The following is a 13,143-nucleotide window of genomic DNA, read 5'->3' as shown; positions in this document are numbered from 1 at the left end:
TTTGGAAACACTTATCTGTGGAGGTTTCTGTGCTGGATGATCTGGGCAGATTGGCCAAATTCAGGAGTTTTTGGTTCTTGATCCTTTTAGACCACTTGTCAGCCTTCGCTGCTATTTAGCAAACTATCCTCATAACCAGTCTGTCCGAATCCTGCATAAAAGGAACTGCCTCAAAATGGCTCCACTCTTTGTATGACTCTTTCCGGGCAAAAGCCTTTTCACCTGTTTGATCCAGACGTCTCAAGTGCATCATTCCACAGGGGTCAGTTCTTTCCTCCTTATTATTCATCTTATGTATGTAACTATAGCCGACCTCTTCCATTACCAGGTAACTAGAACTTGTATTTACACAAATCGTGCCAGATGATTTTTGGGTTGTTTAATTGACCAAAAATGCAAATAATTTCCCCCTTGGTAGCAAGTTTATGATTACCACGATGGTGGATGTCAGCTGACTTTAGGAAGCTTAATTTTTCGGTGATTGAGCTACTTACAACCACTGAAGATTTTTTAATTTTTTTTTTACATTTAAAGAACTGTCTTGACCCTGTACAATGTGTTCTCCTACAGCAGTGTCTTCTTTCGCATCGTGGGCATGCATATGCCTGTGTAGCATAAAATACCCAACATGATCCAGTTCATGATTTTTTCAGTGGAATGCCTTACAATATATTTTGCCTTTTAATTGATCAGCATCTCATAATCAAGTCTGTAGGCAGAGGTCTGGTCTTATGACTTAGGATATGGCGTACGTGTCAATCAGAAGACCTTAGTGATTCCTTCCTCTTGGTTATCTTTAATATAAATGTATAATTTATGGCACACTGTTTTTTACCAATAACCAGTTGTATGTGCACAAAAATATCTCGAGTTACGTTTGATGCCAGTGAGTCGTTGCGACTGAATATCAGTCAGATGTTGACTTCACCCCGTCCTTTCCAATTTAAAGTTTGGGTTTAGCCTCAAGTGCTGTTTAGCACAACTGAAAAATGAAAACCTTCTGGTGTTTCATTGACCTCTTGAGATGAGCAATCGTTTCCTTCACTGGTTTAACATTAGAATGACTGTACCCCGTTTCTCTCTCAAATCTAAGATGGGGTAGTTGATGAGTCACTACGGGTTGGACATATTGGATGCTACCCAGCAACCCCTGACGGAGAGGAATATGGAGTGCAGCATAGCCCCAAGAAGCGATAATTGATTATTTGAACATGAAACACAGATACTGTGTCTCTGATGGTATACTTCTGGGATATGTACTATGCCATTTAATTGTTCTCTTGACTTTTCGTGGAATCATTGAAGCTGCTGTAACAATGCTTTTCATGCACGCCCCTTATGCAACTGTTATTATATTTATGATGATTGTATGCTTGCCATACATATAAATAAAGATATTTATAAAAAGAATTATAAATCTACGATGTGGGTGATGTGCATTGCATTGAATTCTGTGTTGTGTTACTGCAGCGCTACACATGTTCGACTCGTAGTCACTCCTATCCAATGTCTTCAAGTGGAAAAAGACTGTGCCAAGGTGTTATATGGCCTTTAAAAACAGATCCTTATCCTGAGGAACAAAGTTCGACCAGCAGATCTTGTCCTTGTTGTAAATGCCAGCCTTATTTGAATTGCCACCATGCTGTAGTCCTGGCACATGTTAACTTGAAAGTTCTTTCTGCTGTCCATCTTGCCTGTTGGGCAGTAAGAGCTTTTGACAGTACTGGAGGCTGACTATTCACCTACCAAGTGGCTAAGATCTATAATTATCTCCTTCCCGACCTCTTGCGATATCGCTCTCATCCCACACAGTTTAAAAATCCACCAATTGGCTGTCGTAGGTTAATAGAATCGCCTAGAGACTTCTTTCGACTTGCATTGCTCTACGCAGGTGTTGTCTCCCACTCTCCGGGACCACTGTTTCCTAAAACGTGTGTTAAAAATATAATTTGAGCCACTGAAACATCGAAGACACTTTTAGATTTTACTCAACAGGTTTAATAGTACCACAGTTTGTGCTACTTCTCATCTAAGCAATGCGACTTGTGCTCCTATTTGCTAAAGTAATGGAACCTAACTTATGAACTTCAGATGGATAAAAGGTTGAGTTGCACCTGGAATGCTGTGACCTGTAGATCATATATCTGATGTCAGAGGGGAATGCTTACCTCACTTAAGTGTTATATAAAAAATGGTTATGGCCAAATTATGTCTCTTTTTTTGGGATCGCAAAAAATGTGAATCTATATATTTTTCTTATATCGTGGTTACTATCTTTCTATTGGGTTTGCCAAGATCCTATCTGGAAATAATATGCCACACTCCAAAAATTGAGTTCTAATGAAATACAAATCTGCAGATTATGGCAAAGAAAATAGGATGGAGAATTGATGATAAAGAGGAAACCAGGGTTTTCAAAAACTATTGCCCTTGTATAGTGCAGATTTTTCAAATACAGTAGTGCATACTTTGATCACTGGATGTTTGTGTTTACTAATGCTATATGGGGTGAACTGATGGAATATCTAACATCCATGGTTTTTGACCACCATAGATGCCCCGGGCTCCGAACCTGTAATTAATGATTACTTGATGCGGTTCTTCGACCACTGTGAGAAGTTTGTCACCTATATAGAGGAGAATGACACAGCAATGCACCAGGTGGACGCCTTCAAGGAAGGACCAGAGATGAAGAGAGTTCTGGAGAAAATGGCAGCTCTCTTAGATGTACCTATGAAGGATCTAAATGCAGGTAATGCTAATGTTTTTGTATTTGTATTGAAATAATCTTGTGTAAGATGCAGTTTTGTTTGATTCCGGAAACAGAAGGCTGAATCACAAAAAAAATATTGATCGAAATTAGGGATGGGCAAAGTTGTGCAAGCTTATACATTGGCATTTTTATTACAGATTTACTTAGATATCCTATGTGAAATGTGAGTTGTGCATGAAGGACATGAAAATGTTAGAGAATTAAGAGATCCCTGCACTGGCAATTTGTGCAAGGAAAAGATGCCCGTGAGCAACAAGATTATCTTGCAACCTTTATGAGTTTACCCATCAGCTTCTTCTGGGTCACCAAGTGTTGTATTTGGTTAAACCACTGACGAGTTTATGGTCTTCATTAAGCCTCTCTCTACATACAAACAAGCAGTCTACAGCTAAGTAGGAGCCTCCAAACCTTCAAATTAGTCTCTGAAAAGCCAGTACTAGCCAGATCCATTCTCACCTTAATTATTGTCAGCACTTGTATCTAAAGTACGTCCTTTAGTTGCACTCTGACTCAAGGTAAAGTAGTCTTCCAAACACTGTTTGTGCACTGACCATTTCCCATTATATTGAAGCAGTGCTTAATTTTTAAAAGAATAAGTCCTGAGGATCAAAGAATTTCTAAGAAGCCTGCACCACAGCTGAGTGTTGGGTTTGCTGAACACCAAGGCTGTCTATCCTTGATTCCACCTCATTCATCCTCCATTACACTCTCCTTGCCATACTACCTCACTCTGCAGGTTCTTTTTCAGCCATGCTTTTTTCTTTTGTTACTGTTTTCCTTCTTTCTGTTCCTCCTTTCCCTTTTTGTTCCCTTTCTTTCTCTTGTTCTGGGTCAAAGTCTGTTGATGAAAAATAAGTCCTTGTCCCCAAAAAAGAGTGCTGGTGGGCCTCGCTCTCAAACACCAGCTCGCATTAAGCACTGTATTGAAATCAAGATACAATTGGTCTCACATGCAGCTTAACTTTATAAACTGTAGATATGTAAACCTAATGCACAAATGAATATATAGTTGGTATTAAATGAGTCTTAAGTTATATTCAGACTCTGTATGCCGATGATGTAAGCATTACATAAGGAAATGTAAAATTAAGGTTTCCCATCATGTAACAATACATAGGAATGATAACGATTGATCCTTGTGTACCCGTGAGCACCTTGGTGATGAGCAAGGTGTCTTTAGGCACCCATTCCATAGAGAACTGCTAAATGGCATTTTAACCATTGTAGGAACACCCCTGGTATCTATGCCCTTATGAGTTCACATGCACAGCGAGTGTGTCGCCAAAGGCACGGTACATGTGAGGGTGCCTGATGGAAAGGATCCCAGGCACAGAGTAAAGCAAATATGCATTGTTCTAAATCATTTTATTCAAATTAATACCAATTTGCTAAAAAAGGTTAGTTGGGGAGATCAGACCCATGTATTAATTTGATCCTCAAGGCTGTTGGGTATGACACATGTTGCTCTGTGTAAGACGTATTTGGATCATTTGTCTGTAATATTCCGATTTGTACTGGGTTTTAACAGGGCCAATTCAGGATTAAGGGAACAACACTTTTTGCTACTTTTTGGTAGTTTGCATACATCCTATGGTAGCAGCTTTAAGGGTGTTTGCCTCATTTTCTTTGCCCTTTGCCATTACAAGGGTAGTGTCAATTTGTATATGCAGATAACTTGATTTGGTGGCATGTCCTTTTTCTCTTGCCACCTAATTCTCACTTTTATTTTGTACATTACTTGTGTAGAATATAGAACATATGTGTCAATTGTGTGCATGTTGAGCATGCAGTAGAGGTCTGTGTTGATTAGAGTGACAAATATCCTTATCTGTTCTATCAAGGTATTGGAGCAGATAAAGGGACTGACCTACAGATAATCATATTCAGGGGCCAATGTGTTCCTATAGCGGGCTGTAGTGTTGGAGACACCATTCCTTAATGGTTGAAATATTAAACAATCGCCATATAAAGCAGAGTTTCCTATGACAATTTTGGATATTTGTCATCGTGGATAGTCTTGTGAAGTGTTATCCTAGATGATTTTTCATTTTTGTCGTTCTTAAAAATGCTACTTTAGATTTCTACCCGTTTACGCTAATGGTCATATGGCATGGTCGCAAAAGCTTTGCATGAGTTGCTAGTCATCCTGGATATAACCACTGCATCAGCAGTGAAAGCATAAGTTACACTTTGTGGTCTGCCAATATTGGGTTATGTGCTGTCCTTTCTTTCAGGACCTGCTTGCAAAAAATGTAAATGGGTCAGAACATACACGCTTGTCCGTCCCTTCTTCTCTCTGCCTCCCTTTGTATATAGAGGAACAGTGGCGGCCGGAAAGACTCGTGGATGGCAGGGCTGGTCCAGGAGGCGGAGGCGTGGGGGTTTGTGATGGGTGGGGAGTTATGGGGGGTTGCGCGTGCTTCTTATATTAAAGAAACTGTAAGAAAAAATAACTTACCATCTGCTCTTGTTCTCCTTGTGGATTGGTAAGCACCCAGGCTTCCTGACCAATCACAGTGCTGCACTGCAGCATTGTGATTGGGTGCTCAGCCAGGTAATGGGGGCCTGGGCATGTTTTCCACGCAGGCTGTAATGCAGCCTGCATGGAAAAGAGGGAAAGTGCGCATGACTGGTATGGGCGGCCCGAGAGTACTGACCAAACAGTCTTTGCGCACTGAGGAGTGTACAGACCACCCCTCTCCTGCTCCGAGAGCAGTGCAGACCCGCCCAGGAAACATAAAATGATAATAACTCAAAGTTATTATAATTTTATATTTCCTTTACTTTGTTCTGCTCGAAAGTAGTGGGGCGACGCTCCTCCGCCATAGTGGAGGCGCCACTACTGTAGAGGAATGGATGACTCCATCGTACATAAATCTGCTGCTGTTTTAACAATGTCCACCTCTATATGGAGTACCTCGTAGAGTGTCGATGTAAAAAAGAAATCTGAGCTTCCCAACCCATTACAGCATAAAATAAGATGTGCAGCATCAGAATAGAGAGGCAATATTCGGTCTCTTCCCCTCTGGATGCTATCAATGAAGCAGTACACCCTGCTGCTTAGGGACCCATAAATGCCATCTTATCCTTCATTTTCTTTAAAACACTTTGTATGTGCATCTGTACAACCTCTTAAAGGTGCACAATTTTGGGTTGCCACCATAGCACATAAGGGATTAAAGTCCTAGTTTTTGTGAACAGCTCTGATTGAAAAACCTGGGGCTGGATTCAGAAAGTAAGTCTGAAAGTTTGAAGTCTGCTCATTGTGGGTCTTTGCATTTTCTCAGGCAGTCCATAGAAAACTTCCATATGGAGGCATGGAAATCTACATAAATCATCTATTTTGACTACTGTCCCTATCCCCATCCATAAAATTGATCCTGAGTATACAAAGCAGATGCAGTTTTTTCATTCACTACCTGTATTTTACTTTGGAGAACCTTAAGTCCCTCCCGCCCCCACAACATACTGAACGCACATAATCTGTGCGTCGCGGCACCTCGATTCGCCGTCAAAACTAGCCAGGGGCGCTGCAAACAAATGTGCACCAAGCACACAGTTTGAGAACCAAGCCGCTATCTTGTGAAAGGTGCCATTGAGAATTATTTATTTTGTCTCTCACCCATTCTCCCATCACATGATTCCAAGGAGTGAGCCCCTAAGAAAACTAAGCGATCCTGTGGAAACCCCTCACCCCTTACCCGTCTCCTTGCTTTACGGCCCTTCACATCCCAGGCCATGTGCCCTACACAGGGCTGGATCTTTGGAGGGAGGCTCTGGGCTTTACGTGAGAAAAAAGTGTTTTTTTTATTCTCCAACCCACTAACTTCCATTTGAGTCAAGAAAGTGGAAAGGCGAAGGATGGAAAAATTTTAGTCATTGCAGAATGCGTTGGATTTTCAGCCTTGTAGAGGGAGTGTTTCCCTCAGATAGAGTGAGTTAACCTATGTGCCTCACAGTGTCCCTTGTAACCCCGCATGTGTTGTACTCCAGCATGCCATGCTTCTCGTTTCTATATTTCTAAGTCCTGTAGTCTTTTCTTGGACACTTCCCTGCACCTCCTGTTTTAGCCATTTGCACCTGGACTGAGGCAGAGCCTGTAGGCGTGCCCACTGTTGCCCATTCTGAAACTTCCTGCTCTAAAATGGCATTTTCAAATCCGATCTAGTTTAAGCCTTATTTTGCAATTAGACTGCTATCACTCAACGATATTCAGTCAATCAATCATAGCATTTATATAGCGCACTACTCAACCGGAGGGTCTCAAGGCGCTGGGGGGGGGGGCGCTACTGCTCGAACAGCCAGGTCTTGAGCTGCTTCCTGAAGGCGAGGTGGTCCTGGGTCAGGCGGAGGTGGGTCGGAAGGGAGTTCCAAGTCTTGGCAGCCAGGTAGGAGAAGGACCTTCCTCCTGTGGTGGCTCTTCGGATGCGGGGGACGGTGGCGAGGGCGTGGCTGGTCGATCGAAGCTGGCGTTTGGGAGCGTAGAAGTTGAGGCGGCTGTTGAGGTATCCTGGTCCTTGGTTGTGTAGGGCTTTGTGTGCGTGGGTGAGGAGCCGGAAGGTGATTCTCTTGTTGACCGGGAGCCAGTGCAGGTCTCCCAGGTGTCCGGAGATGTGGCTGCGGCGGGGGATGTCCAGGATGAGTCGTGCTGAGGTGTTCTGGATCCGCTGGAGTCTTTTCTGGAGTTTGGCGGTGGTCACAGCGTAGACGGAGTTGCCGTAGTCCAGACGGCTGGTGACGAGGGCCTGGGTGACCGTCTTCCTGGTCTCGGTGGGGATCCATCGGAAGATCTTTCGTAGCATGCGCAGGATGTTGAAGCATGACGAGGAGACGGCGTTGACTTGTCTGGTCATGGAGAGGGAGGAGTCCAGGATGAAGCCCAGGTTGCGTGCGTGGTCTGTTGGTTTGGGTGCGCTGCCCAGGGCGGGGGGCCACCAGGAGTCGTCCCAGGCGGAGGGTGAGGATCCCAGGATGAGGACTTCCGTCTTGTCCGAGTTCAGTTTCAGGCGGCTTTCCGACATCCATTTGGCTACGTCTGTCATCCCTTCGTGCAGGTTCAGCGATTACAGATGATTTAGTCACGTTCATCCAGAGCAGTGTGCATATCAATTGAGTCCATTACACTAGACCTTTCTGGTTTCTAGGGCGACTTAGGTTTTACCCTCCCAAGGAATAATGAGGACACTTCCTGAGGTCCTACACAAATTTGTATGTACAGCATTTCTTATTTGAATACTTCTGTAACCACAATATATTTTGTAAAAAGTCAGGAGTGTCCATTCCCTTAACCCACTGGGTCAGTTCATACTTTGACATTCTATTTTCTTGCTCGTCAAAGGCTCATATACTAAAACAAATAAAGTCTGTCTCATAATTTCGCTAGAGGCAATTTTTTAAACAAAAATAGTTTTAAAAAATTCAACAAGCAGACCGCCAGTGCTGTTTTGTTTCTGACTTAGTCGATAACACAAAAGGAGGGCCTGAGGAGGATTAAAGACCTGCAGTGGCCAACCCCCCTCTATAACAACTTTAAAGAAAGCACAAAATAGATCCCTGGGTCTGATGTAGGTGGGAGTACTGAAGTGTCCCCTTTACAGGACGGTTACCCTCAACCCCTGAAGGTGGCATGCTTCATCCTAGGGATACCTCCTTGCATTACGAACCTGGTCATGATGCGGGCTACAACCCCCTCTCTTAGAGGGAGGAGCTCAGGGATGTTTTGTGAGGAAAGAAGTATACTAAACCCGGTAGATGAGCAGGGTGTGGTGTAGGGAGCAAAAAGAGGAAATATGTGTGAGCTAAAACTAACGCTGAGGAACGCCCCAAAATTTTTAATGGGGCGTCCAACGGTTAGGATTAAGATAAAATACTGTGACAGGTGTTTATTCAACCTGTCACAGGACAGTGGGGGTCGACATGTTTCAGCCTTTTACCCTCCATAAAGGTGTAGCAGCTTTCTTCAGGAACAACAGAAAAAGAAAGTAGAGTAAGTTCTCCCACATGCTAAAAGATAGTGAACATATAAAGCCAGTGGATGGAGTGGTTTGTCATTTCAAAGTGTAGTGTCCACTGGCCAGTGTGTTTACCCGCAATTTTAGGTAATCAAATGACACCTTGACCTCGGCGAAAACTCGAGATGGCATCTAACTTCCTGTATTGCAGAGACAGAACCTCTCCACAATACAGGAAGTTAATAGACTGCTCGCAGCCGTTGCGGATCCCCTTCCGAGGCGCGAATCAACACCTGCTGCATCGGTGTCACGAGGACCTAGATGCCACCTCGAGTTTTGCGCCGAAGTCAAGGTGTCATTTGATTACCTATATTTGCGGGTAAAACACTGACCAGTGGACCCTACACTTTGACATTAGGAACCACTCCATCCACTGGTTTAGTATCTTCACTATCTTCTTTGCATGTGGGCAGAAGTTGCTCCACTTTCTTTTTCTGTCGGTCCTGAAGAAAGCCGCTACATCTCTATGAAAGGTAAAAGGTGCTGACCCCCACTGTCCTGTGACTAAACCCCTGTTGCTGTATTTTATCTTAATCCTAACTTTTGGACGCCACATGAAAATTTGTCTTGCCGTTCCTTAGCGTTAGTTTTAGCTCGCACACATTCCTTCTTTTTACTCCCTACACCACACCCTGCTCCTCTACTGGTTTTAGTATACTTTTTTTCTCACAAAACGTCCTTGAGCTCCTCCCTCTCAGATAGGGGGTTGTAGCCCGCATTACGACCAGGATCGTAATGCGAGGAGGTATCCCTATGATGAAGCATGCTACCTTCAGGTGGTTGAGGGAAACCGTCCTGTAGAAGAGACACTCCAGCACTCTCTCCTAAATCAGACCCAGGGGTCTATTTTGTGCTTAAATACTGTTAAAGACATAACCAACAAAAGTTTTTCATTAAGCCATTGTTATATTTTTATTTTGTTACATCTATAATTACAATACCTTCTTTGGCTACATACCAATTATTTTCAGGGAGAAAAATGGAAGTACTCCTGAGGCCGGGCTTACATCACTCCACCTGCCACAAAAAAAGAAAGAAAATGGGGAGCCACGGCCAGTGGCACAAGGGAGCTGTGAGTCGAAAACATTTGGGAACCACTGCATAAAGAGGAGGTGTTTACATACTCATTAGCGCCTTGGAAATTCACTTGTTCTTACCATTTGTAGGATGAAATGTGCATGCATTTCCCGGCTGGAAATGGCCATATACGGGGTTTGTGAATACTTGCTCAGTTCTTACTTTGATGATGGTGGAAGCAATGTGCATGGCCGCCCTGGTTCCCCTGTGAGACCTAAACTTGTATATACGACTGCAAAAATCTTGAACTAGCATCAGATCTCTCCCCTTGAAATTTGTGATTTCTAACATTTTGCAATTTAAGAAATCAGAAAAGAATTTTCAGCTTTTTGCACCTTTAAGTCGAACTTTAGTGAATCGGGCCATCGTAGGTGCTTTTTGGGAAACGACTTAATTATGCAGTTCTTTAGTTTGGCACTCTCAAACAATGGCATGAATCCTGAAGTCACTGGGCTCAAAATGAAGTGCAGTTCATCTAGTACTCTCGTTTTAGTCTCCGAATATGACAGCTTTGAGGATCTGGACACTAAAGGATGAGCGACAGAAGAAACTCCTACTTGAGCATTCCAAAACAACACATTTATTCCTCCCAAACAGGATGTTCAAGTGCACAGTGTGAATCAGTTTCTCATGAATTAAATATGCTAATAATAACCTAGCCCCATGCCAATCAGCCAACTAATGATACAGTCACTGCCAGGATGACATTAGCCCATCCAGTGGTGAAAAAATAGCTCGTACAGCCAATTATGTTAATGGACTGTAAAGATCAAGTGAACAGCGTGGCAATTTCGTTGATTTTTAAGTGCTAGATGTGGCTTTGGTCTATTAGCAGAGAGCACTTGCATTCTCGAAAGCATCTCTTCCTGTCAAGAAGACCGTACCTTTTGAAAATTAAAAAATAATACTGATTGCTTCGGCAGGGCAGAAAGACCGAAAAATAAACTACTTTAGTTATCATGCGAGTAATAAAACAAAATAAATTCACCTTTCAAAATGTTGCCTAGCAGACCACACAAAGCACAAAGCACATCCAGAATTAAAACTAGCTTTTGCATCACCACTAATGTTTTTTTTCTCTGTTTGTCTATTTTTTCACGCAGTATAGAGATGGCTGACGTTCCTCTCTTTTTTTTTTTTTTTTCAGGCCTCCCTTACCCTTCTTTTTGAAGCATTGCCCTTGTATCCACTCACTGGTGATGGTTCACATGAAAAAGACAAAGATAAACTACCTGAAAATGTCCACCTTAACCCAGGCTCGGTCAGTTCTTAGAGGGGAGTAGGGTAGGAGCATTGGAAACTCCTATGCTCTCCGGCTCACTCACTGTTTATATAAACAAGCATTGGCAATGGTTGTTATATTGGTGTCTGTATATTTAAAAGCTTGAAAATGTGTATAGAAAATAAATTTTCAAGTTTGGCTAATGAGCAGAAGAGGTAGCACTTGGATGCTTACTTCCCACCTAATGTGAGGCTTCGCCTTAGCTGCCCAAGCCGATTGAGAATTGAAGAGCACCTGCTTTTTAGGTGTTGTATTATGGATCTATTTCCTGTAAGCTTTCGAACGCATGTATAGCCTCTATTCTTGCTGTCCACCTTTTGATCACGTGCCTGCTTAGCAGAGTTGCATTATAACATTTAGACTACTTACCAAGTTAGCGGGGCCCTCGTTCTCACCCGCTGAAAAATATGAACATGGTTACATGGGAATGTGGGGAGCAAATGTACTAAGTAAAGATGGAAGGAGGGTGGGAGCACACTTCCTCACACCCCAGCACTAATTTGCCCCAATGCATCATGGTAAACGCAGTGCATGATAACACTTACTTTAGTAGTAGTCTTTATTTTTTCACCCATCTTGGTGCACCCTGTGCTGTGTAACTCTACACAGGTGCTTCTGGATTCCTTCCATCATCAGTAGAGAGCAACCAGTCTTTTTGGGGGTGCTGGAAATGCTGCCCAAAGTCTTGTCAGATCTCACTGGGCGCAGGTGCATCATCACATGCTTATCAGCTCAGAAGCTCCCAACCTCTTTTTGTTTGAAAAGACTCCCTTGAGCTTATGACTGACGAGCTCTGGCTGATGTGCCTGCAATCATTGAGCAGTACAGAAACCTGAGAATACTTTGGGTAGCATTTCCACCACCCCCAAAAATGTGTTGCTCTCTACTGAAGGACCATTGTCATGAAACAATTGTCAGAGATGCACTGCACCAACAAGAGTGAAAAACTAAAGACGGTCTCTCAAGTAAGTGTTATACTGCACTGCATTTACCATGATACATTAGGGTTAATTGAGTGCTGGAATGTCAGGCAGTGTGCTCTCACCCTCTTTTAATAATTGAAGATAACTTCCTAAAAGAGATCTTCAGTAAGCATTTACGCAGGAAGATTCTGTGAGACCCCAAATCTTGTTTTGAGTTGCATTAAAATGAAATAAACGTATGTTTTGGTATGTGTATTTGTAAAGCTCACTGTCACCCACGAGGGTATCCTGGTGCAGAGCAGGTGTGTGTGCCTATCCCTGACTGTGGTAGGTTGCTTAATTTAAAAGCCATGTCTTCAGCCGTGGAATTCACTGAGGGAGGAGGAGGCTCTGATGTGGAGTGGGAGGCCGTTCCACGCTTTAGGAGCGATGTTGCATTATGCTCGTCCTCATGATCTGGTTCTCTTTAAGTGTGGGTTGTGTGCAAGTAGAAATTCTACGGAGGTGTCTGGGTGGTTGATGGAAGGAGATGCAAGTATTCAGGTAGGAGGGGCCTTAGTTGTGTAGTGCCTTGAATATGTGTGAGGAGTTTGAAATGAGTATGCTTGTAAATTGGTAGACAGTGCAGCTCCCTGAGATGTGGTGTGATGTCAGTTCTATGTGGGTGTTTGAAGATGAGTCTGACTGCTGAATTCTCAATGGTTTGAAGTCTTCTAGTAAATTGCTTGGTAATCCCGGCACAGAGGGTGTTACCAAAGCCCCACTAACTGGTGAATAGGGTGTGCGTAACAGTTTTTCTAGTGTTGCTTGTAAGCCATTTGAATATCTTCTTCCGCATCACCAGAGTCTGGAAGCAGGATGCAGTGATGTGGACTTCTGCAGTCCTGTCCAGTTTGCTCTTGATTATTCCGAGGTTCCTGGTGTGGGTGTTGGGTGTGGTTGATTATTCCAAGGTTCCTGGTGTGGGTGTTGGGAGTGGGCCTGAGTTGGGCTAGCCACCAGTTGGAGTGCCACGGTGATGTATTCTTGCTGAAGATCACTAAGTCAGTCTTGTCGGTGTTGAGCTTGAGACAGTTG

At 43.3% G+C, this 13,143-nt stretch overlaps 1 protein-coding gene across 1 annotated transcript in view; it reads left to right on the top strand.

Annotated features, from left to right (window-relative positions):
* Positions 1-13,143, top strand: part of MINPP1 (multiple inositol-polyphosphate phosphatase 1) — a 212,291-nt gene that overhangs the window by 54,080 nt on the left and 145,068 nt on the right. The window contains exon 2 of the mRNA XM_078642895.1: positions 2,555-2,752. Within this exon, the coding sequence (XP_078499021.1) occupies positions 2,555-2,752 (198 nt within the window). The remainder of the gene's footprint in view (positions 1-2,554; positions 2,753-13,143) is intronic.

This window comes from Lissotriton helveticus, chromosome 5_1 (assembly GCF_964261635.1).
Source record: "Lissotriton helveticus chromosome 5_1, aLisHel1.1, whole genome shotgun sequence".
In the NCBI taxonomy this organism is placed as follows: domain Eukaryota; kingdom Metazoa; phylum Chordata; class Amphibia; order Caudata; family Salamandridae; genus Lissotriton; species Lissotriton helveticus.
This window is presented reverse-complemented; position numbering and strand designations above follow the sequence as displayed.